This window comes from Leucoraja erinacea, chromosome 31, assembly GCF_028641065.1.
Source record: "Leucoraja erinacea ecotype New England chromosome 31, Leri_hhj_1, whole genome shotgun sequence".
NCBI lineage: Eukaryota > Metazoa > Chordata > Chondrichthyes > Rajiformes > Rajidae > Leucoraja > Leucoraja erinaceus.
In genome coordinates, this window is record NC_073407.1 from 5,925,670 (window position 1) to 5,948,006 (window position 22,337).

At 41.7% G+C, this 22,337-nt stretch overlaps 1 protein-coding gene across 5 annotated transcripts in view; it reads right to left on the reverse strand.

Annotated features, from left to right (window-relative positions):
* Positions 1-22,337, reverse strand: part of LOC129711847 (multivesicular body subunit 12B-like) — a 224,990-nt gene that overhangs the window by 98,168 nt on the left and 104,485 nt on the right. For all 5 annotated transcript variants that reach the window (XM_055659807.1, XM_055659809.1, XM_055659810.1 and 2 more), the window contains exon 7: positions 16,691-16,788. In XM_055659807.1, the coding sequence (XP_055515782.1) occupies positions 16,691-16,788 (98 nt within the window). The remainder of the gene's footprint in view (positions 1-16,690; positions 16,789-22,337) is intronic.

Consider the following 22,337-nt stretch of genomic DNA (forward strand, 5'->3'; position numbering starts at 1 on the left):
AAACAATTTATTCCATTTAGACCGGTGACTATCTGGCTTCTCTTCACTTAACATTGCAGAGGAATTTCCTTCTCAGAGTTAGATTATAAACTTTTCAATTGGTTTAAAAATAACTTATTACACCCTCCATACTGTGGCAGCTTGGTGATCAACACCATGTTGAACAGTCTGGTATCAATAGGTGAAAGGCCTGGACAGAGTGAATGTGGACAGGATGTTTCCACTAGTTGGAGAGTCTAGGACCAGAGGCCGTAGCCTCAGAATAAACGGGCGTACCTTTGGAAAGGAGATAAGGAGGAATGTCTTTAGTCAGAGGGTGGTGAATCTGTGGGATTCACTGCCACAGACGGATGTGGAGGACGTCAATAGATATTTTTTAACAGATTCTTGATTATTAAGGGGGTTATGGGGAGAAGGCAGGAAAATGGGGTTGAGAGAAACAGATAGATCAGCCATGATTAAATGGTAGAGTAGACTTGATGGGGCCGAATGGCCTAATTCTGCTCCTAGACCATATGAACATGACTTGGCCGATTTGTTTTCTCCGAGGTCCTCTTCGTATTGCTCAAACTCTCCACTTCTCCTCAGTTGTTCGGCTACCTTCAGTCTTCAGACCATCTGTGGCTATGTCCCAGAGTGACAGAGATATCGTCAACCTGGAGCTCCATGTTGCCCTGTCAGGAGATGCTCAGGATGCTTCTGCAAAGGTGAAACCAGTCCACCTTATACTCATAATCCCTTGAATACGTTGCCCACTAATGTGAAGAAGGGCCTGTGGGACATGGGGTCGATTGACTAGTAACCTGCTCCTCTCCACCAGATTGGAGTAAACACAGTTCCAACATCTTATATATACACTTGGATCTACAAGTTAGACCATCAACAGTCTGATGAAGGATCTCGACTGAAAAGTCACCTATTGCATTTTTCCAGAGATGCTGCTTGACCCGCTGAGTTACTCTACCACTTTGTGTAAGCAGGCAGGTACAGCAGGCACTGAAGAAAACAAATGGCATGTTGGCCTTTATAACAAGAGGAATCAAATATCGGAGCAAAGATGTCCTTCTGCAGTTGTACAGAGCCCTAGTGAAACCACACCTGAAGTATTGTGTACAGTTTTGGTTCCCTAATTTGAGGAAGGACATTCTTACTATTGAGGGAGTGCAGCGTAGGTTTACAAGGTTAATTCCCGGAATGGCGGGACTGTCATATGCTGAGAGGATGAGCAGCTGGGCTTGTACTCTCTGGAGTTGGGCTCTGGTGAATGAGAGGGGATCTCATTGAAACATATGAGATTGTTAAGGGTTTGGACACGCTAGAGGCAGGAAACATGTTCCCGATATTGGGGGAGTCCAGAACCAGGGGCCACAATTTAAGAATAAGCCATTTAGAACGGAGACGAGGAAACACTTTTTCTCACAGAGAGTGGTGAGTCTGTGGAATTCTCTGCCTCAGAGGCGGAGGTGGAGGTGGGTTCTCTGGAAGCTTTAGAGAGACAGCTAGATAGGGCTCTTAAAAAAATAGCGGAGTCAGGGGATATGGGGAGAAGGCAGGAACGGGGTACTGATTGGGGATGATCAGCCATGATCACATTGAATGGTGGTGCTGGCTCGAAGGGCCGATTGGCCTACTCCTGCACCTATTGTCTATTGTGTCCTTCAACAAATCATAATTTTGTGCTCTCTCTCTCTCTCTCTCTCTGGGCACCGCCACTCAGAAATGGCAGCAAACAAGGTTGTGTTGTGGGAGCCCACCCATGGAAGGCCAAGCAAGACGATGTTGAAGACATTGATGGAAGACGCATGTGTAGAGACAAAAAGAGGAGTTTGCCAGCTACATGGAGGACAGAGAAAGTGTGGTGCGTCCGTCACCGTGCACGTCGGAAACCAGCACCACTACGTCGCTCATGTTTTCAACGATAATAATAAATAATAATTCTCTCTCGCTCTGAGTAATAAAGTCTATTGATAAGAGACCTAGAAGTCAAATGTTACAATTTAATCACTGCTAAAATCAATGGTGTTAAAAGTGATGAGCTGACTGAAGGATTGAGCAATCCAAAGTATAGTAATTATATCCATTGTCAATTTAAATTCTCAGCTCCCTGAAAACACAAGAGCATTCCTACTCACTGTAATCACCCATACAACACACAGGATGAAATCTGGTTATAATAATTTTTTTCAACATTTGCCACAATTATGTTGCCCAACATTTTTACTTGTCAACATATGTACAAAAAAAATGTACAAATCACAGATCCGAGATACAATAATAGAATTACCAGGCGTTTTTTGTTGAAGTTCAGTGGAGCAGCTAAAGCCAAGCTGCGCCTCCCCACATTTCCAATTTGGAGGGAGGGCCCGAGAAGAGATCCTTCCTCAGGAGCGAGGGCTCTTCCCACTTTTAAATCCTGCACGAGAGTCGTCTATCTCACTTTTATCTTCACCACCTGGCAGCGAAAGATTTGTGCGGCACAGTGGCGCAGCGGCAGAGTTGCTGCCTTACAGCGCTCGCAGCGCCAGAGACCCGGGTTTGATCCCGACTACGGGTGCTGTCTGTATGGAGTTTGTGCGATCTCCCCGCGGATTTTCTCCGAGATCTTCCGTTTCCTCCCGCACTCCAAAGACGTACAGGTTTGTCGGTTAATTGACTTGGTATAAGTGTAAATTGTCCCTAGTGAGTGTAGCTTAGCGTTAATGTGCAGGGATCACTGGTCGGCACGAACATGGTGGGCCGAAGGGCGGTATTTCTGAGCTAAACCAAACTAAACATATATCTATATTTTTGAATGGAGACGTCCCATTGGAAATGGAAAGTGTTTCTCCAGCAGCTGTTGGTGACAGTCAATGGCAGAGCACTGAAAGGTGGTGGTCGGAGAAATGATGTGCAGCAAATAAGCCTCAAATAAAAGGCTGATTTCGAGTTACTCCGTTCACCCACAGAACGGGTTGCTTGTTGAGCCACATCTGAAAAAATCAATAGAAATAATCTATTTCTTAATGAACAACTGCTTGTGTTCATTAACATCTCCGAGCTGGTTAAAACAATTCAAGAGCAGCAGAACATGGTAATTCGTTTTGAATGCTTTTGAATTAAAAAGAATGAATGAGCGAACAGGCCAGATCGGTGTATATATATTAAAAAAAAGAACTGTAGACCTCATGTATCTAATGAACCAGTGAGGGAGGAACTTGGGTGAAAATTAATTGAGGTTACAACAAATGATGTGCCTCTGTAGGAGAGATAAAAGACAGTATGGGAAAATTAATTTTATTTGAATTCTATCAAAATAACAAAACCAAACAAAAAAAAAAAAAAAAAAAAAATCAGCATGAAAAAGTAATTTTGCATAATCAGAATGCACCATCTGGAACAATTAGCTGAATTCCTTCAATACTGTGGTACTATGAAAATCAGCCCTATCTTCTTATTAAAGATCTGGAATTATACATGTAATAAATCCTCAAAAAAATGAAGCATGCCATTGCCTGTCAAGGCTATTTTTACTTCAGCTACTGAAGAAAGCCTGATAAGCCTGAAAAGAACAGATTAATATATGCAAATCACATCCTGCGTTTAAAAGCCCACAACTGTCTACACTTTCTGTCCCTTATTGCTGCATTTATGTTTTATTCATAGAACAGCTCACCTGTCACTTCATAAGCTATAATATTATGGGGGTATTATTAAACAGCATAAAAGCAGCGCCTTAATTGGAAAGCTTCATTGCATTTTCCAATTATTTGGAGTAAATTAAAAGCAGATGCACATACTTTAATAAGGACTCTAATATTGGCTCCAGGAAATCAAAATTCATTGTCATCTTGCTGCTCTGATATTTTCTGAACTACTCTCAATTTTACTGGTTTAAAAGGAAAACCTGTCTACACAGTCTGTTAATTGTCAGTCATGTAACGGCTATTAAAATAATTGGATCTCATAGTAGGTTCCATCCACATTAAAAGCCAAGATATGAATGCTTTGCAAGAATTTTGTGCTACAATGAAAATGCTCAAAAAAAGTTTTAAGCTGATACTCCTCCGTTAGCTCGAAATACTGTCGATTCCTGAAGTTCTACATTTCCTCAGCTGATCAAAAATAGTTTGCCACAACATATACTGCAGTGCACGTCTGCAATTCAATCAATTGGGAGAGTCTAGTTCACATGCAAGGAAAATTCTCCTGCATGCAAAACATGTTTGGTTCTGGAACAAGTGGAAAAAAAATAAGATTTTACACCATTCACTTTTTGACAGATTATAAAGTTTGTAAATTTGTCCTTGGGTTTGAAGAAAACAAATTGCAGTTAAGTTCCAATGCAAGTAACAGAGTGAAAATAATTAGATGATCACCGTTTTGAACTACTGAACCTTCTCAATGTATCAAGATGAAACAAATCTGTACTTAAAATCTACATGTTACATGTTATTTTTCCCTGTTGCAAAACCAAATGTTCACTCTGAAGGGCACTCATGTATAAATTAGCAATGATAGACCCGAGAAAAATATTTTCAAACAAACCGTTGCGGAAAACAAACCCATTAATCCAAAAATCCAAAGCTGAAAATGATCCTAACCCAAATACCGTCGGTGTAAAGGAATTACATTTCATCATTTTCGTTCATCAGAGTTTCAGAGTTTCAGTGGCTTACAGCGCTAGAGACTCTGGTTCGATCCTGACTACGGGTGCTGTCTGTACAGAGTTTGTACATTCTCCTCGTAACCTGTGTGGGTTTTCTCCAGGTGTTCTGGTTTCCTCCCGCACTCTTGGAACCTAATAGGTTTAGTAAAATTGTAAATTGTCTCCAGTGTGTAGGATAGTGTTAGTGTGTAGGGATCGCTGGTCGGCACTGATTTGGCAGTCCAAATGTCCTGTTTCAGCACTGTATCTCTAAACAAAGAAGCTACATTTTGATGTCAAAGATGAAACAAGAGCTTTCGAGGCTGTGCACAAATACTAGAGGGCAAAGCTTAAGGCGATAGGGTCAAAGTTTAAAGGAGATGTACAGTGCAAGTTTTTCTTTACACAGAGGGTGGTGAGTGCCTGGATCTGCTGCCTGGGGTGGGGTGAAGCAGATACGATACATGGTAAATGGTAGCGAATTGAGGAATGCAGTTGAACAGAGGGATCTAGGAATAACTGTGCATAGTTCCCTGAAGGTGGAATCTCATGTAGATAGGGTGGTAAAGAAAGCTTTTGGTGTGCTGGCCTTTATAAATCAGAGCATTGAGTATAGAAGTTGGGATGTAATGTTAAAATTGTATAAGGCATTGGTGAGGCCAATTCTGGAGTATGGTGTACAATTTTGGTCGCCAAATTATAGGAAAGATGTCAACAAAATAGAAAGAGTACAGAGGAGATTTACTAGAATGTTGCCTGGGTTTCAGCACCTAAGTTACAGAGAAATGTTGAACAAGATAGGTCTTTATTCTTTGGAGAGCAGAAGGTTAAGGAGGGACTTGATAGAGGTCTTTAAAATTATGAGAGGGATAGACAGAGTTGACGTGGATAAGCTTTTTCCATTGAGAGTTGGGAAGATTCAAACAAAAAGGACATGATTTGAGAATTAAGGGACAGAAGTTTAGGGGTAACATGAGGGGGAACTTCCTTACTCAGGGAGCGATAGCTGTGTGGAATGAGCTTCCAGTGGAAGTGGTGGAGGCAGGTTCGATTTTATCATTTAAAATAAATTTGATAGGTATATGGTCGGGAAAGGAATGGAGGGTTATGGTCTGAGTACAGGTAGATGGGACTAGGTGAGAGTAAGTGTTCGGCACGGACTAGAAGGGCCGTGATGGCCTGTTTCCGTGCTGTAATTGTTATATGGTTATATGATACTACCATTTAGAAGACTTCTGGATAGGCAGATGGATATACAGGGATTCGGGGGGGGGGGCTATGGATTAAGTGCAAGCAGATAAGAGTTGGTCTTGGCATCATGTTTGGCACAGACATTGTGGGTCAAAGGTGCTGGTGCTGTACTGTTCTAGGTTCAATGTTCTGAATGATCTAGCGACCCTCAGCTGTGTCTTGCATTTCGCCAGACATTGATTGTTGTCAGAGCTCAGCCAAATGGGAACTTCATCAAAGGATTAATGTTTAAGAAGGAACTGCAGATGCTGGAAAATTGAAGGTAAAACCCTTGGGTTTCGGCCCGAAACGTTGCCTATTTCCTTCGCCTCACCCGCTGAGTTTCTCCAGCAATTTTGTCTAACTTCATCAAAAGAGTTGGGCAACTAAACATTTTAAAGAGCTTCCAAGTGAGGGAATGGCAATCCACACATCCATAACTAATTTCATGGGCCGGAGAGGTGCCTAAGTGGTGATGGCAGCTCAGCACATCATTAAAAACTCTTGCTAACCCTCTTCTGAAAACTGTAAATACACCAGAAATTGCTGTCATATTTCCTCTGACACTTTGGTAAGCACTTATAAATTCACTATTATGCTCACTTCAAATTTTCTGGGTAATTATCACTTTGAAAAATAACCTTATAAGCCGATGGAGATGAATAGATAGGATAAAATGCACAGTCTTATACCCAGAGTTGGGGAATCAAGAATCAGAGGATAGATACAAAATGCTGGAGTTACTCAGCGGGTCAGGCGGCATCTCCTGAGAAAAGGAATAGGTGATGTTTTAGATCAAGACCCATCTTCAGAATAAGAGAACCAGAGGACATAAGTTGAAGGTGAGGGGGGGGGGGGGGGGGGGTAAGTACATGGAACGAGCTGCCAGAGGAGGTAGTTGAGGCAGGTACTATCACAACGTTTAAAAGACATTTGGACAGGTACATCGATAGGAGAGGTTTAGAAGGATATGGGCTAAACTTAGGCTGGTGGCACTGGTGCAGAAGGAACATGTTGATCAGAGTGGACAAGTTGGGCCGAAGGGCCTGTTTCCGTGCTGTATGAATCTTAACTTTATTAATCTGAAAGCCACATTGCTCCACTCTTATTCTTATCCTTCCAAAAGGAAAGAAAATTAAAAGAAGAGTAACAGATATTTTGGAATGCTACACACACACACAATTTCTTCAGCTACTAAGAACGCAGAATATCACAAAATATACTTGTCTTTTACTGATCAATGCAGGTATCACTGAAGGAGCAAAACCAAGGACAACGCTGGTGAAACTGTCAATGCAGCAATAACGTGTGCTATGACTCCACATTTCCATTAAAGCACACGGTTTGTGGTGCTTACAGCTTGATGATTCCATTAGGACTCCTTCCAAGTGAGAGGGTGAGAAATCAGAGCACAGAAGTTTAGCGTTGACTGTCAAGAAAGGTACATAATTCCATCGGCTGAGGGTTCTAAGGCATGGGAAATGACAACCAAAAAAAAAAAAAATTGGATATCGGGAGACTGAATTTTTCAAATATTTCTCTAAAATTTAAAATAAACAAAAGTTCATGCTTATCGGAACATAGACATTGCACAGATTTTGATTTAAAAGTAATACTTAATAAAATACATTTTATTTCTGCAATTAAAAGTGTTGATTTTGGGAACCATTTCACAGCACAGAAGCAGCAACACAAGCTTTACCAGAGGAATCAGCCCATGCAAAGCTAGTCTGCAAATATAAAATTCAGATTTTATTTCACACAGATTTTAATAGGATTAAGTTCATCAAAAATAATTAGATGTATTTTAAATCTGACTTAACTAAAACACACCAAAATGTTTTGAAATCAATATTTGTCTGATCCATTAAAAATCAGCTAGAAAATCTCAATTGCGTCCCACTAAATGTCATTTCTAACACCTGGCATCCAGTTATATGAAATATTACGCGTCTGTGGAAAATTCTGTTATGACATTCTCATGTAATTATTTGAAGCCAATGTTGATTTTAATTTTTTTTAAATCAAAAGATATTTTCTTTAGAGTATTTAGACCTAGTGGTGACCTGTGTCACCTTGATGGTAATCTCAAAGTCACAAAGATTTTAGTCATTATGTGATCACTGCAATGGTCAAACACTATTTGCAAACAATGCATATCTTATGAATGGACTGGACTGCCTTGTTTGAACCCATGTTGGGAAAAACACTTGAACAGCAGCATAAAACCCCTCCACCAGACAAGACTATAAGTGTCCTCTCACTTCACCAACACCAGGAGAATCGATTTTCACAAAAGAAGTTACCACTTAAGCACCACCAATTCTTTTCTACATTATTTCATTAGCAGAATCCTTCAACTCAAGTACTGAGCAATGAAGATTAGATACCACACGAACAGAGGTGTGTGGAGCGTTCTTTACCCTAGCAATTCATCAGGGAAATGTGTGTCAAAAAGATTTAAAGATGTGTCCCCAAACCTTTAATGGGGGACATTTCGATATTTTTCATTGCATTGAAAGGTGCATAATTTCAGCAGATCTATTTAAAAAGCACAGCCAAGTATTATTAATACAACTCAATGAAAATTAAAAAAAAATTGCAGATGCTGGAAATCTAAATGAAAACAGATTATGCTGGAAATACTCAGCAGGTCAGGTTGTACTTGAGGGAGGAAAGGAAGGCTCTTCAACTTGAACAGTTAACTTTGCTTCTCTTCCCGCAGGTGTTGCTGAACCTGCTGAATATTTCCAGCATATTCTGTTTTTATTTATTACTGGACCAAGGGGGACCCGTTGGGTCCCAACCCCGCAACGCGCAGTTGTGGTGGGGGGGGGAGGGGGACGGCCTTCGGCGTCACACACACACTAACCGCCACCTTGATATTATATTAATATTATTAATTTGCTCCTTTTACCCCATCCCCCGTCCTATCCACTCACACATAGCCCCCAACTGCGCAGGCGTGGCTAGAGGGGGGGGAGTGGAGAGGCAGGGGGAGGGGGGTCGAGAGGGAGGGGGTAGACATTAAGGGGTGGGGGCATGGCATCACAGGGGAGGGCTGGTTCCCAAATGCAATACTCCACCACTAACCCATAGGTCCCAATATTCACCACGGTGAAAGCCACAGCGGAGGGCCGGCCGATTGTGGCTTCCGAGGGGAAGCATACCCACCAGCGTGACAGACGGGGGAGACGGAGAGGAGGTCGTCCCCTGTGATGGCCTCCATGGCCACTTTTCCACTGCGCTTGTCCGTGGCCGTGCTGCGCTAATGACCGCCGCTGCCATGTTGTAGAACCTGAAGGAGCCCAGCGGAGCGTGCAGCACAACTTGATCACGTGTTCAAAGGCTTCAATCCAGAATACTGGGGGGCGGGGGGAGGGCAGCTGGGCCACGTAACTCGCAGCTCGTGGTTGCACGTTGAAAACTCTGCGCAGCATGCAGCAAGGAGCAAAGGCATTGTGATGTCATCAGCTCGCTTCAGCACGTTAGATTTAAAAAATGTCAGATTGGTGAACAATTTTAGTAAAAAACCCGGGAAATAATGAATCTAATTTTCAGATGGGGGCATTTTCGAAATCATGAGGTAAATCTCTACCGGAATATGTACCGTTTCCGCGTCGGGTTTTCGAGGAGATGTGAATCACATATGAAAACACACACACACATCCAAGATCAGAGTTTTAGAAGTTATATGATTACATCTTGCATGAAAAAGAGAAAAAGTGGAGCCAAACGTTTAAACCCATGTCCCAAATATTACCGGTCAAACTCCGATCTTTGGATCATTTAGTGCCAAACGGAACACTTCAGTTGATGAACGTGAAGCTTAAAAAGGATAAATTGCACTTCACTTGCAATTTCAGATCGACGGTATGGTCGGCAATGTGATTGTGTCACTGGACTGGTATTCAAAGGCCTTGATCTCTGAGCACGAGACGCAATCAGATTCCAACCACAACAGCTGGGAAATTTAAATTAAACTTGTTAGAAAAGAAAACAGTAACAAAAAAAAAGGCAATATTGGTATAGAAACTTGCAAGTTGTGGTAAAAACCCATCTGGTTCACTACATTCTTCAGGAAAGGGAATTCAGTGCTCCAACTGTTTTAGTCCATTTGTATCTTCAGACCTACCAGGAAGGTTGATTTCAAATAGCTCTGTGAAATCCCCTAGCAAGCAATTATTCTAAGGGCAAATAACATTAGGCAATAAATGCTTACTTTACCAGCAATATCTATAACTGAAGAACGTTAAAAAAAATTGGAGCTTTTTAGAAAAGTTTGCTGGTCATTATTACTTTTCTAAAACACATTCATCCTATAAGAATCATTATTCAACAATGAAGTAATATTCACAAATACATATACATTTCCAACAGAGACTGAGATTTCAAGAAGGTTAACACCCCCACCTTCACAAGAACAACTCTGGAATAAATGCACATTGATTCAATCTCAATGCCCACTTACCTCCTATTGCAGTATCTAATCTTAACCCTTCCAATTTCCTGAAAGATTCTTTGTTCAATTCTATCCAGAAAAAGTTTTTCTCTGGTGTAGGTTGAAGTTGTCAGTATAATAGTGCTACGTTTTAAGGTATCATTAGGTCAACAGTGGAAGCAATAGCACATAAGTCATAGAGTCGCACAGCGTGGAAACAGGCCCTTCGGCCCGACATGCCCATGCCGGCCAACATAACCCATCTACAATAATCCCACCCGCCTGCATTAGGTCCATATCCCCATGTCAAACAACAGGAAAACAATTCCTAGAGGACATCATTCTAAACAGCACAGTTTAATAATCAATGCGCCCTGAAACGAGCAATAAATGATTTATGGTCTTTTCCAAGGAGAACAAGCCATAGGGATAAAAACATTGGACATGTTTGTCAGAGACATTTTGTATATTTTATATAAAACCTTCAATGTTTATCAGGTGAACCATGTCAGTGAAAATTCCAGAAACAAAGTCAATTTTCCAACAATATTTGGAGCAAATCATATTTTCTGTAGGCATTCGTTAGGGTTCTCAAGACTATTAGTGTCGGCCAGTTTAATTAGCAGGTGGAGCCCCCACGCACAAACACCAATTTGGAATTCCTCTGATCATTGAGTGAGGTTGCAAGTCCAGAGCTGTGTATAATTGAAGTTACGTTGCAACCAGCAGTTTCTTAATTGAAGGGTCAGCATACTGCTGCTAATTAAAAACCACATCTTTTTTGTGGTAAGTGTTTTCAGTAGTGTACATTTCCAGCTTCTACCGCGCAAATAATTAGCCATTTTACTGCTCCATAAATTAAATATTTTTCAAAGGACTAAAATGACACTAACATAGATTGGTTTCAATGGTCTTTTACAACCAATAACTGTAGCAGCTGTCCTATACTCCATCAATACGCTACATTAAAGTATCATTGCTTCAGGAATGTATTAAGAATTGCATTCTGTTATTATAAAGTCTCCCAAAATGATGCACATAAACTCTTGTGCTGCTGAGTTGAGCTCAATAGATCAGAAATTGTTAAAGCCACAATTTTCTGGAGAAAAAAAAAATCAAAAAATCTGACCCCATAGTTGGCTAGCAAGAGGGATTCCATATGAAATCTGCTGAGCTGGAGCCATTTTGTGCCCAAAAAACCCCAACTATCTGACCAATGTCCCAATGGTATGAAGCACATTAAGAGAATTTACAATCTATTACAGATAGCATCTTCCCAAATTGTCTTCTTTCGTATGCCATTACATTGATGTCAGCTTATCTATTTAATTAACAAAATGTTGCTGCTCACGTGACTAACAGAAAGAACAAGTACCTTAACTTTCAACCTGCAGTGATTATCTGAGCTGGTGACAGCTGTTCTCTGCATTGTTCTTACCCTCTTGGGGAGAAAGTCTTGCCTTTCACTCAAAAGGCAATGCTTTGGTATTTTTAATTTAATTCACATGTTTAAACTATAATGTTTTATTCTTAATGGTTTACTGTACGTTGTGTTGTTACTTGCGAGCGGAGCATCAAGGCAAATACCTTGTATGTGTACATACGTGGCCAATAAACTTATTCATTCATTCATTCGTTCAATTTGGATTCAGTGGAGACCGTTTTAGCATCACCGGACATTAAGTATCTCCCCTGTTCTTGTGGCACCTGTGCTAATGCTCCAACTTCTTACATGCAGAGAATATTTTAGATATGTTAATAAAAAAGATAACTGCAAACAGAATAGTCACACCAGAATCATGAGCCTGTGGAGAAGCAGCAAGAGGCTCCTCAAAAAGGTGAGAACTATTGGAGAGGTGTAGGAAGGAACTGCAGATGCTGGTTTAAACCGAAGATAGAGGCACAAAAATCTGGAGTGACTCAGCGGGACAGGCAGCATCTCTGGAGAGAAGGACTAGGTGACGTTTCGGGTCATCTGAAGAAGGGTCTCGACCCAAAACATCACCCATTCCCTCTCTCTAGAGATGCTGCCTGCCCCGCAGAGTCACTCCAGCATTTTGTGTCTACTATTGGCGAAGTGTCCACTTGTATTGCGCACAGTGATTACAGAGGAAAATGATAATGGTCTTAAGAGACAGTGGGCACTTAAGAGATAATTTCCACGTGTTTTGAGGAAATGTCACTCTCTGCACAAAAGCCTGTCAAACCATGTCATTTCAAAGCCCTGCTATGCTTCACAATCAAATGAGAATTAACCGTGGTTGGGTAGAGCAACTAAAATTAAAGGTCCTGTCACACCCAAAAGTACTCTCTGCACAAGAGCAGGGATAAACATAAGCACCAGCAAAATGAGGTGAGGGGTAGCAAGGAGCTGTCTACTAATGCAATGCCTTAATAGAGGCTGAAATAGAACAATTGGTATTCTGTATAATAAATAAGAACACAGTGTCGGATTGATTATTTATCAAAACCTCGCAGAATGGATCAAGTGCGCCCTCCACTTTATCCGCGAACACTCAGTGATAAACGCAAATAGAATTACCCTCGTTCTGCAGATTACCCTCGAACTGCAGATGCTGGTTTATACCGAGATAGACAACTTTTATACCGAGATAGCTGGAGTAACTCAATAGGTCAGGCAGCATCTCTGGAGAATCTCAAGAGTCTGAAGAAGGGTTCAGATCCGAATCGACATCTATTCTTTTACACCTATCCAGAGATGCTGCCTGACCTGCAGAGTTAGTCCAGCATTTTGTCCATCTCATTCATTTCTTTTTCTCATTTCACTCTTCCTCAGCCTCTGCCTCTGTTAGCTATTCTACGATGCCTTTTGTCTTTCTTCATGGTATTGTTTCGATTTTTACTTTGGCCTCTTTTCTACGACCTTCACATTTTTTTTGTTCTCTTTTCACCTATCTCTCTCCCTTTTCTTCCCTGGCTCACTTTCAATTAAAATCTTTCCACTCCACTTCTTGCAGGTGTTGCAAAAGGAACGGCAGAATGAGAGCGGGGAGCTAGATGGCAAGGCCTTGCAAACCTGCTGGGAAACCAGACTTCAATAAACATTAAGGCTTTCTTACATGCAACATGCAATAGGGAGTGGAGTTAATATATAGTTCATGGTGGGTCTCTCAGCATAGAGCGGCACAATGGTGCAGCTGGTAGAGCTGCTGCCTTACAGCTCCAGTGACCTCCAATGCTGCCAGTGTGAAATATCCACTTTCTCCCTGTGACCACGCAGGTTTCCCCGGGTGCTCTAGTTTCCCAAGGATGTGCGAGTTGGTAGGTTCATTTGCCAGTACAGACGCAACCCAACTTGCATAAGGGTTACGTGCCGCGGATCCTTGCGTAAGTCAGATGTCACGCACGTCGGAAGACCACGTGGGAGCTTCCATGCTGAGCCCATCTTCAAGAACAGCTGACTGGATTGCGGAAATGGCTGCGTGCGACAGCAATAGGGCCCTGCTACCGAGAGATGCAACTCGGAAATAAAGCAGCAGGCCAATGGAATTGTTCACGCAAGTGCGAGTTTACGTATGCCTACTACACGAGTTGGGGAAGGCATGTATATGTTTTTCAGAGCATGCAGCTGAAGTGATAGAAGTTGGGAGGGTGCATTGATAAGAATGTGGGGCGAATAGGGCGGCACGGTTGCGGAGCATTAGAGTTGCTGCCTTACAGCGCCAGAGACCCGGGTTCAATCCTGACCAAGGGTGCTGTCTGCACGGTGTTTGTACGTTCTCCCTGCGACCGTGTGGATTTTCTCCAGGTGCTCTGGTTTCCCCCCACCACACACACACTCCAAAGACGTACAGGTATGTAAGTTAATTGGCATCGGTAAAGATTATAAATTGTCTCTAGGATGTATGATAGTGCTAGTGTACGGGTGATCGCTGGTCGGTGTAGACTCGGTGGGACGAAGGACACGAGTGCAACTCACGCTGCTGAAACCATAACCTTATCAGTGTGTCCCGACCCAAAATGTTACTTGTCCGTGTTCTCCAGAGATGCTGCCAGACCCGCTGAGTTACTCCTGCCTTGTGTCCTTTTGTGTAAACTGGCATTTGCAGTGCCTTGTTTCTACAACCTTATCAGTTGCTGCCTTAATTTAATGAATGATTTGTTTAATTTCTCATTCTGTGCACCTTTTGAAAACTCTTACTGCACATTTATTAGGACCCAGAGCTTAGCTCTCGGCAGATCAGCGGGGAAGCTCTGCAAAGGACAACTCAAAGCTCGTCCCTCAGTCTTCTCCGAGCTCAAGCTGCGAAACTGGTGTTACCAGGTTCCAGACCAGTATGTTCAGTTTACAAGCGCAGTGCAGTGGCAAAAGATAATTCTAACAGTTTTATTTATAGAAGACACGGTGGCGCAGTGGTAAAGCTTGCCTTACACCACCAGATGTTCGATCCTGTCTACGGGTGCTGTCTGTACAGGTTGTATGTCCCCCCCATGACCTGCGTGGGTTTTCTCCGAGATCTTCGATTTCCTCCTGCACTCCAAAGACTTGCAGGTTTGTCGGTTAATTGGCTTGGTATATATGTGTAGATGTAAAATTGTCCCCAGTATGTTTAGGGTAGTGCCAATGTGTGGGGATCGCTGATCGGTGCAGACTTGGTGGGCCGAAGGGCCTGTTTCCGCACTGTATCTCAAAGGGAGCTAATCAGAATGAATGAAGTCCACTGGATTTTGACAGCATATGGGCCTTTCCCTTCGTGACATAACCCGTCTTCCAGAATCCTAAGCACAATCTGAATCGACATATGACACACATACAAGGTTTCAATATTCTCCTCCGTGGCTGCCAATAGGTAAATAATTCGCAAACAACAGTGGTGTTAAAATCCACGTAGCATGGTGATACACGATACGAGCCGAGACACCTGCAACTATCCAGAACCAATGGAATTTGACACATTCTATTCAAAATCCTGTTTCTGGTTTAGCTGTTGCGAGTGACTGAAGGTTTAATCAAGAGAGCAGGCAATTCATCAATCCCAACAACCCTGCTCCCTGATGCCTGACAGCACCCACATGTTTGTTCCAAGAGTAAACCTGCCCACCTGCCAACACCACCCTGGCAACAAGCATAAAACATATGATTAATAGTAAATGTGTTCATTTAAGAGTTTCGCTATTAACAATACCCCCTCCTTCTAAACCACTCCCCACCCCACACCAATCCCCATTAGATAGAAGAAAAACCTAACGTTTAAAAACATCATTCTTTTTGTTGGGCTGACTTATTAATTAATGTGTAAAAATAGACATTTTAAGATTGCACAAATAATATTTTAGATCGCATTCCTACATTTATACAAGAGGCTAGAATGAAGCTGGGTGATAAATCATTATTAAGTGAGACTTAATCTTCTGCACCAATTTTTTTTTAAAATCAGGTCAAGGGATCTTTTTAGCACGTATGTTTAACCATTCTGCTAATTATGCAATGTACAGTTTATACTTAAACTAGCATCGGGTGGCGCAGCGGTAGAGTTGCTGCACAGCGCTTACAGTGCCAGAGTCCCGGGTTTGATCCTAACTACGGGTGCTGTCTGTATGGAGTTTGCACATTCTCTCCATGACCCCATGTGTTTTCTCCAAGATCTTCGCTTTCCTCCCACACTCCAGGTTTGCAGGTTAATTGGCTTGGTATAAATGTAAATTGCCCCTAGTGTGTGTACGATAGTGCTAGTGTGCGGGGAACGCTGGTCTGTGCGGACTCGGTGGGCCAAAGGGCCTGTTTCCGCGCTGTATTTCTAAACTAAACTAAACTATCTGTAAGCTGCACAGGGAGATGCTTGTAATTCACAGAACTTCCGCTTCGTTTGCTTTGCCGTGCGAGAAAATAAAACCCGAAGCAATTCCTTAGCTGCATTATTGTTCCACAAAAATGCCATGAAAAGCAAGCTCCTTTTTGCAGAATAATGAATGTATAAAAATCTTTTATAGCTGGGCTTTTCAAATTAACCACACTTCACGCAACGGTTTATCAATAAGAAATATTTGAATGCAGGTCTGAGCTACTGCGAATAATAAAAGAACGTTTCCAAGAAGCATCTTAATGTATTGCATACAAATATTCCCTGGAAATGCAAGCAGAAAATACAGCAAGCTCCCCTGGAGCACTTTTGCATAGGTCAAAAGAGTGAGCTGCTGGAAAGAGAAAAGCAGATAGGTATCATTTGCATTACACTAATGTTTTCATCTGACCTTATAGTACCCAACAACTTTAGTTCCCTAATTATAAGATTATTTCTCGTTCGGTGGAAGTTGATCAAACGGTATCATTACAAACTCTACTTCCATCAATAGCGTATGCTAATGTGGCATATAGTTTTTAACCTGAAATTATGCATGTTGATGCTGGATGACTGAAGTTCTTGAAGACTCACCTGATATGGCATATAGGCTGGAGGTCTGGTGTTCAAAGTCTGGTCTGTTGCCAGGCATCTTATTTCGGAAACTAGCAGGAAGCGTCAAGGATACATGCCTGCATCAGAGACAAAAAAAGATCCCCCATCAAAATAGGAGCATATTTCAAACATTTATTTAGTTTCTGTTTAATTAATAAAAGATAGATTTCTTAACACCCGCACAGAGTCCAAATAAGCAGAGGCAATGCATCACATCACTTAATATTAGTACACATTTTACATGAAAATAGTTATTGACAAAAGTAATGTGACAGAAAACTGTTAAGAAAAAGCAGATAAATCACCTTTGCGTTATTTTTGCTTTTCAGCCAGAAGATTGCAGGTTCAACCTGTCAATGGTTCGACAGTTCTTTATCATCAAGGAACAGTGAAATTCTTGTTTGCATACAGATCAGTAAGATTATTGCCATCCCCATTCTTAAAACAATGGCTTGATTTCTATAGTTCTGGATTGACTGTGAAAGATCAGTGTTTCCCCGAGGATGTGAAAAACACGATTTGAATGCAAGCTTGTTCGTCTTTTTCTGTCCATAGAAGCAATGGAGTGCAAGGGGCAGGCAAGCAACCAATGCCACTTTAAATAGACGATTACAATCCGAATTTCAATTGCAAACACTTTTTAGTGTTTTTGAATGCAAGTCGACATCAGGCTACCAAATGAAGTACTGTTCAGGAAGGAACTGCAGATGCTGGAAAATCGAAGGTAGACAAAAATGCTAGAGAAACTCAGCGGGTGCGGCAGCATCTATGGAGCAAAGGAAATAGGCAACGTTTCGGGTGAAGAGGCTGAAGAAGGGTTTCAGCCCGAAACGTTGCCTATTTCCTTCGCTCCATAGATGCTGCCGCACCTTCTGAGTTTCTCCAGTATTTTTGTCTACTAAATGAAGTAATACTGCATTCACCTATCAAAACATCAAATAATACCCAGGAAATTAAAAATGTTCCAGTCACAGGATAATAAAAGGTTCCTTACAGTCAATTTTCGATTCCAGTTTCCACACTATGCCAAAAGAAAAGCATTTTGCTTAAACAAGTTATATCCAGGAGTTTCCGTCTGCTCCACTGTAAAATCTCCTCCAGGCATGTCTATGTTAAAGACAGTTGCCAGGTTGAGTCAGTTATGCAGCCTGGAAACAGGCCCTTCGGCCCAACTTGCCCATTCCGACCAACATGTCCCCATCTACACTATTCCCACCTGCCTGTGTTTGGCCCTCTAAACCTGTCCTATTGTTTCTTAAATGTTGTAATTGTCCCTGCCTCAACCACCTCCTCTAGCAGTTCGTTCCATACACCCACCACCTTTTGTGTGAAAAAGATACCTCTCAGATCCCTATTAAATCTCTCCCCCCTCACCTCAAACCTATGTCCTCTGGTTCTCGATTCCCCTGCTCTAGGCAAGAGATTATGTATGTTTACCCAATCCATTCCTCTCATGATTTTATACACCTCTACAAGATCACCCCTAATCCTCCTGCACTTCAAGGAACAGAGTCCTGGCCTGGTCAACTTCTCCCTATAGCTCAGACCCTCGAGTTCTGGCAACATCCTTGAAATTCTCGTCTGTATTCTTTCCAACTTGTCGACACAGGTGAAGGAATATTTTGAGTTTTTATTTGATCACAGTCAACTATAAAGCTACAATCATAACTAAATTTACACACTGCAAGTAACTTTAAAAAGCAGAATTTCTTATCCAGTCTTTAACAAACAACTGCCGAAGATCCATAAAACTCACATCTCCCTGCTCAAAAAATTGAGATTGATGAACAATGAAAATACACCAGGGTGTTCGTAATTTGCTAAAATTACCCCAAAGTGATTTTGTTTCCACCGAAGGTTCTAACTTTCAACAAGAATTCTGTAAGAATTATACAAGGCCAACGCTTATTTTCTTTACAGGGAATCTCCATTTTTCCCAAAGTACAATTTAAAACAAAAGGATCTCACAAAAAAATTCCAGAAGGGTTTTGCAAATCAGCAGCTATTTCGTGTGAAAAATTCCTTCGCACTCCCCAATGATGTGCATCTTATTATATTTCCTCAGATATGTCACAGTTTCCTCTTATCCCATTAATTTAAACTTACATAGTCTAAGACCGAGCACAGGTTGGCTGTGAATTTTAAACAGCTGGCCATCAATCTCACAAGAGGATTTGCTAGCTTTAATGAACATTCCCTATCCATTAATATCTTTGTGAAAGGCTTGCTCCACTTTTTAAATAGTAAATTGCTTTGAAACCAAAAGTCATCTTTGACATGGGTTGACAAATGCAATAACTTTAAGCATGTCCATTTCTTGGGGACTATGAACGTATGACACCGTGCGGTAGAAATCAACCCATGGTTTCTGACACAAAAACTTTCCCAATTGTAAAATCATTTTAAAATGCTCCAAATTAAAAGTTTTGGTTTACTATCATTTAAGTTGTTCATTGTGCTATTAGCGCCCGAGTCATAAGATCATGGGTTCATGGCCAAGTCCAGAAACTACAGTGCAGTACCTAATCCCAGCTGCCACTTCAGCACGATCTTGAAGGATGGCCTCACTGCTGGAGGTGGTGTTCTTCGAATAAGACATAAAACCCAAATCCTGATTGCTTGAATCAGAGTGATGTATAAGAGGCCCTGGCACTAATCAAAGTACAGAAGGGTGTTAGTGATGTGCTGGGCAATGCTTAATCTGATTTATGGTTGTTCATGGAGGATTATCTTGTCATCTCCCTCATTACGGTTTGCTGGATCTTGGGTGTGCAAATTGGATGCTACACTTCATACATCCTGAAGACTAATCACATTTTTTTAAAATACTTTGGATCACTCAAAAACATTTAGCACCTCATCAGATGCTCAGAGGAACACTTCGTAAAAGTAAATTGTTTCTTATTCCTTGTTCATGGGAGAATCTTTTGTACAAGCCAACAACTGTGAGGTAATATTTGCGGCACGGTGGCGCAGCGGTAGTGTTGCTGCCTTACAGCGCTTGCAGCGCCAGAGACCCGGGTTCGATCCCGACTACGGGTGCTGTCTGTACGGAGTTTGTACGTTCTCCCCTTAACCGCATGAGTTTTCTCCGAGATCTTCGGTTTCCTCCTACACTCCAAAGATGTACAGGTTTATGGCTTAATTGACTTTGTTAAAGTGTAAATTATCCTTAGTGTGTATGTGTGGTGGTGTTAATGTGCGGGGATCGCTGGTCAGCGCGGACTCGGTGGGCCGAAGGGCCTGTTTCCGCGCTGTATCTCTAAACTAAGCTAAACATTGAAGAAGTGTCACTAAATGTAATTTGAACTATTTCAGTGGTTCAGAATCTAGCTAAAAAAACAAGTACAGAGGAAAATTGGTATTTGTGTGATGTTGATGAACAAAAATGATATCAATAGTATGTGTGAGATAATTCTTCAACTAGTCTACCACAATCCACCACAATCAATCACTAACTAACTGTCCCACTTAATGGCTTAAAACGTTCTCCTAAAATTCATATTTGAAGAAACAAATTCTGTGATTATCGTCCCCTGTATTTTCATATTTTCAAACACAATAGACAAATTTCACACATCGTTCGATCCTGTCTCTCGAAATGAGTATTTTTGCAGAACAATATTATATCCCATTATTACACTGATGATATACAGTAGCTACAAGAATAGTCAAGACCAACGAGCAGACTATCCTACCCAACACAACCCTGCATTGTTACAAAAGGACACAACATTCTGGAGTAACTCAGCGGGTCAGGCAGCATCTCTGGAGAACAAGGATAGGTCGGTTCCGATCCGAAAAAAGGGTCCCATCGGGACCCTTGCAGTTCCTTGTTTTTATATTTTGCCTGCACCTATTATACTTGGCAATTTTTTTCATTACCCCACTTGATTACCACATAACACCTTCCATCTGGGTCTTACAGCAGTTTAACCACAACAAGTCTAATTTAATCTGACATAACCTGGTGCAAGCTGGAAGGGGAGCAGAGAAGATTTACATGGAAGTTGCCAGGACTTAAGGGCCTGTGCTATAGGGAGAGGATGAGCAGGTTGGCACCCTATCGGTTGAAGCGCAGGAGGATGAGGGGTGATCTTATAAAAGTGTACAAAATCGTGAGAGGAATAGATCGGGTAAACACTCTTGCGAGTCTCTTGCCCAGAGTTGGAGAATCGAGAACCAGAGGACATAGGTTTAAGGTGAGGGAAGAAAGATTTAATAGGAACCTGAGGGGTAACTTTATCTACACAAAGGGTGGTGAGTATATGGAACGAGCTGCCAGAGCAGCTAGGCGAGGCAGGTACTACCACAACGTTTAAGAAACAATTAGACAGGTGCATGGACAGGATAGGGTTAGAGGGATACAAGCCAAACGCAGGCAGGTGGGACTAGTGTAGGTGGGACATGTTGGACGGTGTGAGCAAGTTGGGCTGCTGGGCCTGTTTACCCTCTATCTGACTCTGACTCTAACCACCTTTTGAAGCAAACGACAATGGGCAACTAACACTAGATCTACTCTGGGGATGCTCCTTATTTGGAGAAGAGAGAACACCACATCCAACCCAACTTGTTCCACAAGAGCTCAAAGGGTTGGTTTCATCCAAAGAACATTGCTTCACTTCCTCAATTTAAAAAAATCAAACAAGTGCTTCTGGACTTAAAACCAAAACCTTTTCTTGGACAAAAGTAATAATGTGCTAAACAAACTGTTTTGTGGGTTCAGGAAAAAGTACAAGGCCATTGCTTTGCAGTGATCGATTCTGGCAGAATATAATAAACTTGGCGATGCAATTATGATTAGTTTGACTTTTGCTGATATTACCAGATAGTGGTTTTAAATAACAGGAATCATTACAGTAATTACGATATCCCTGTCCCGTTACCGTTTTATTTATGTGTAATATTTAATAGCATACTGGCCTCCGGTGAATGTTTTTCCACAGAAAAAAACATTTCCTTTTGTTTTGCCACGAAAATTTCATTGATGTGACGTTGTTGGTGCCCTAATAACAGTCACAACAAACTGATATACAGTCAAGTAAAAACCACGCTACTTTGCATAATTATGTATTCAATAGAATACATAATAGGTTGAGCAGCCAAGGATCCTATTCCATGGGGTGATCTTAAAGAAGTGTACAAAATCATGAGTGGAATAGATCAGATAGACGCACTGAGATTGCAGGGGAATGAAGAGCCTGAGGACATAGGTTTAAGGTGAGGGGGAAAAGATTTAGTAGGAACCCAAGGGGTAACTTTTCCACCAAAGAGTGGTGGGTGTATGGAACTAGCTGCAGGAGGAGGTAGTTGAGGCATGGTACAATCGTGACGTTTAAGAAACATTTGAACAGGTACATGGATAGGACAGTTTTGGAGGGACATGGGCCAAATGTAGGCAGGTAGGACTAGTGTAGATGGGACATGTTGGTCGGTGTGGGCAAGTTAGGCCGAAGGGCCTGTTTCCACATTGTAAGGCTCTATGACTCTAGAATGTTATTTAAATCTAGCAGGAACCAAAAGCCAGCAAAGTCACCACCACTGAGTTATTGCAGGAAATGATATTGCCTCAAAATATTAACTTGCGATTTCAATCACTGACAAGGCAGAGGTTGGAATTTACAAA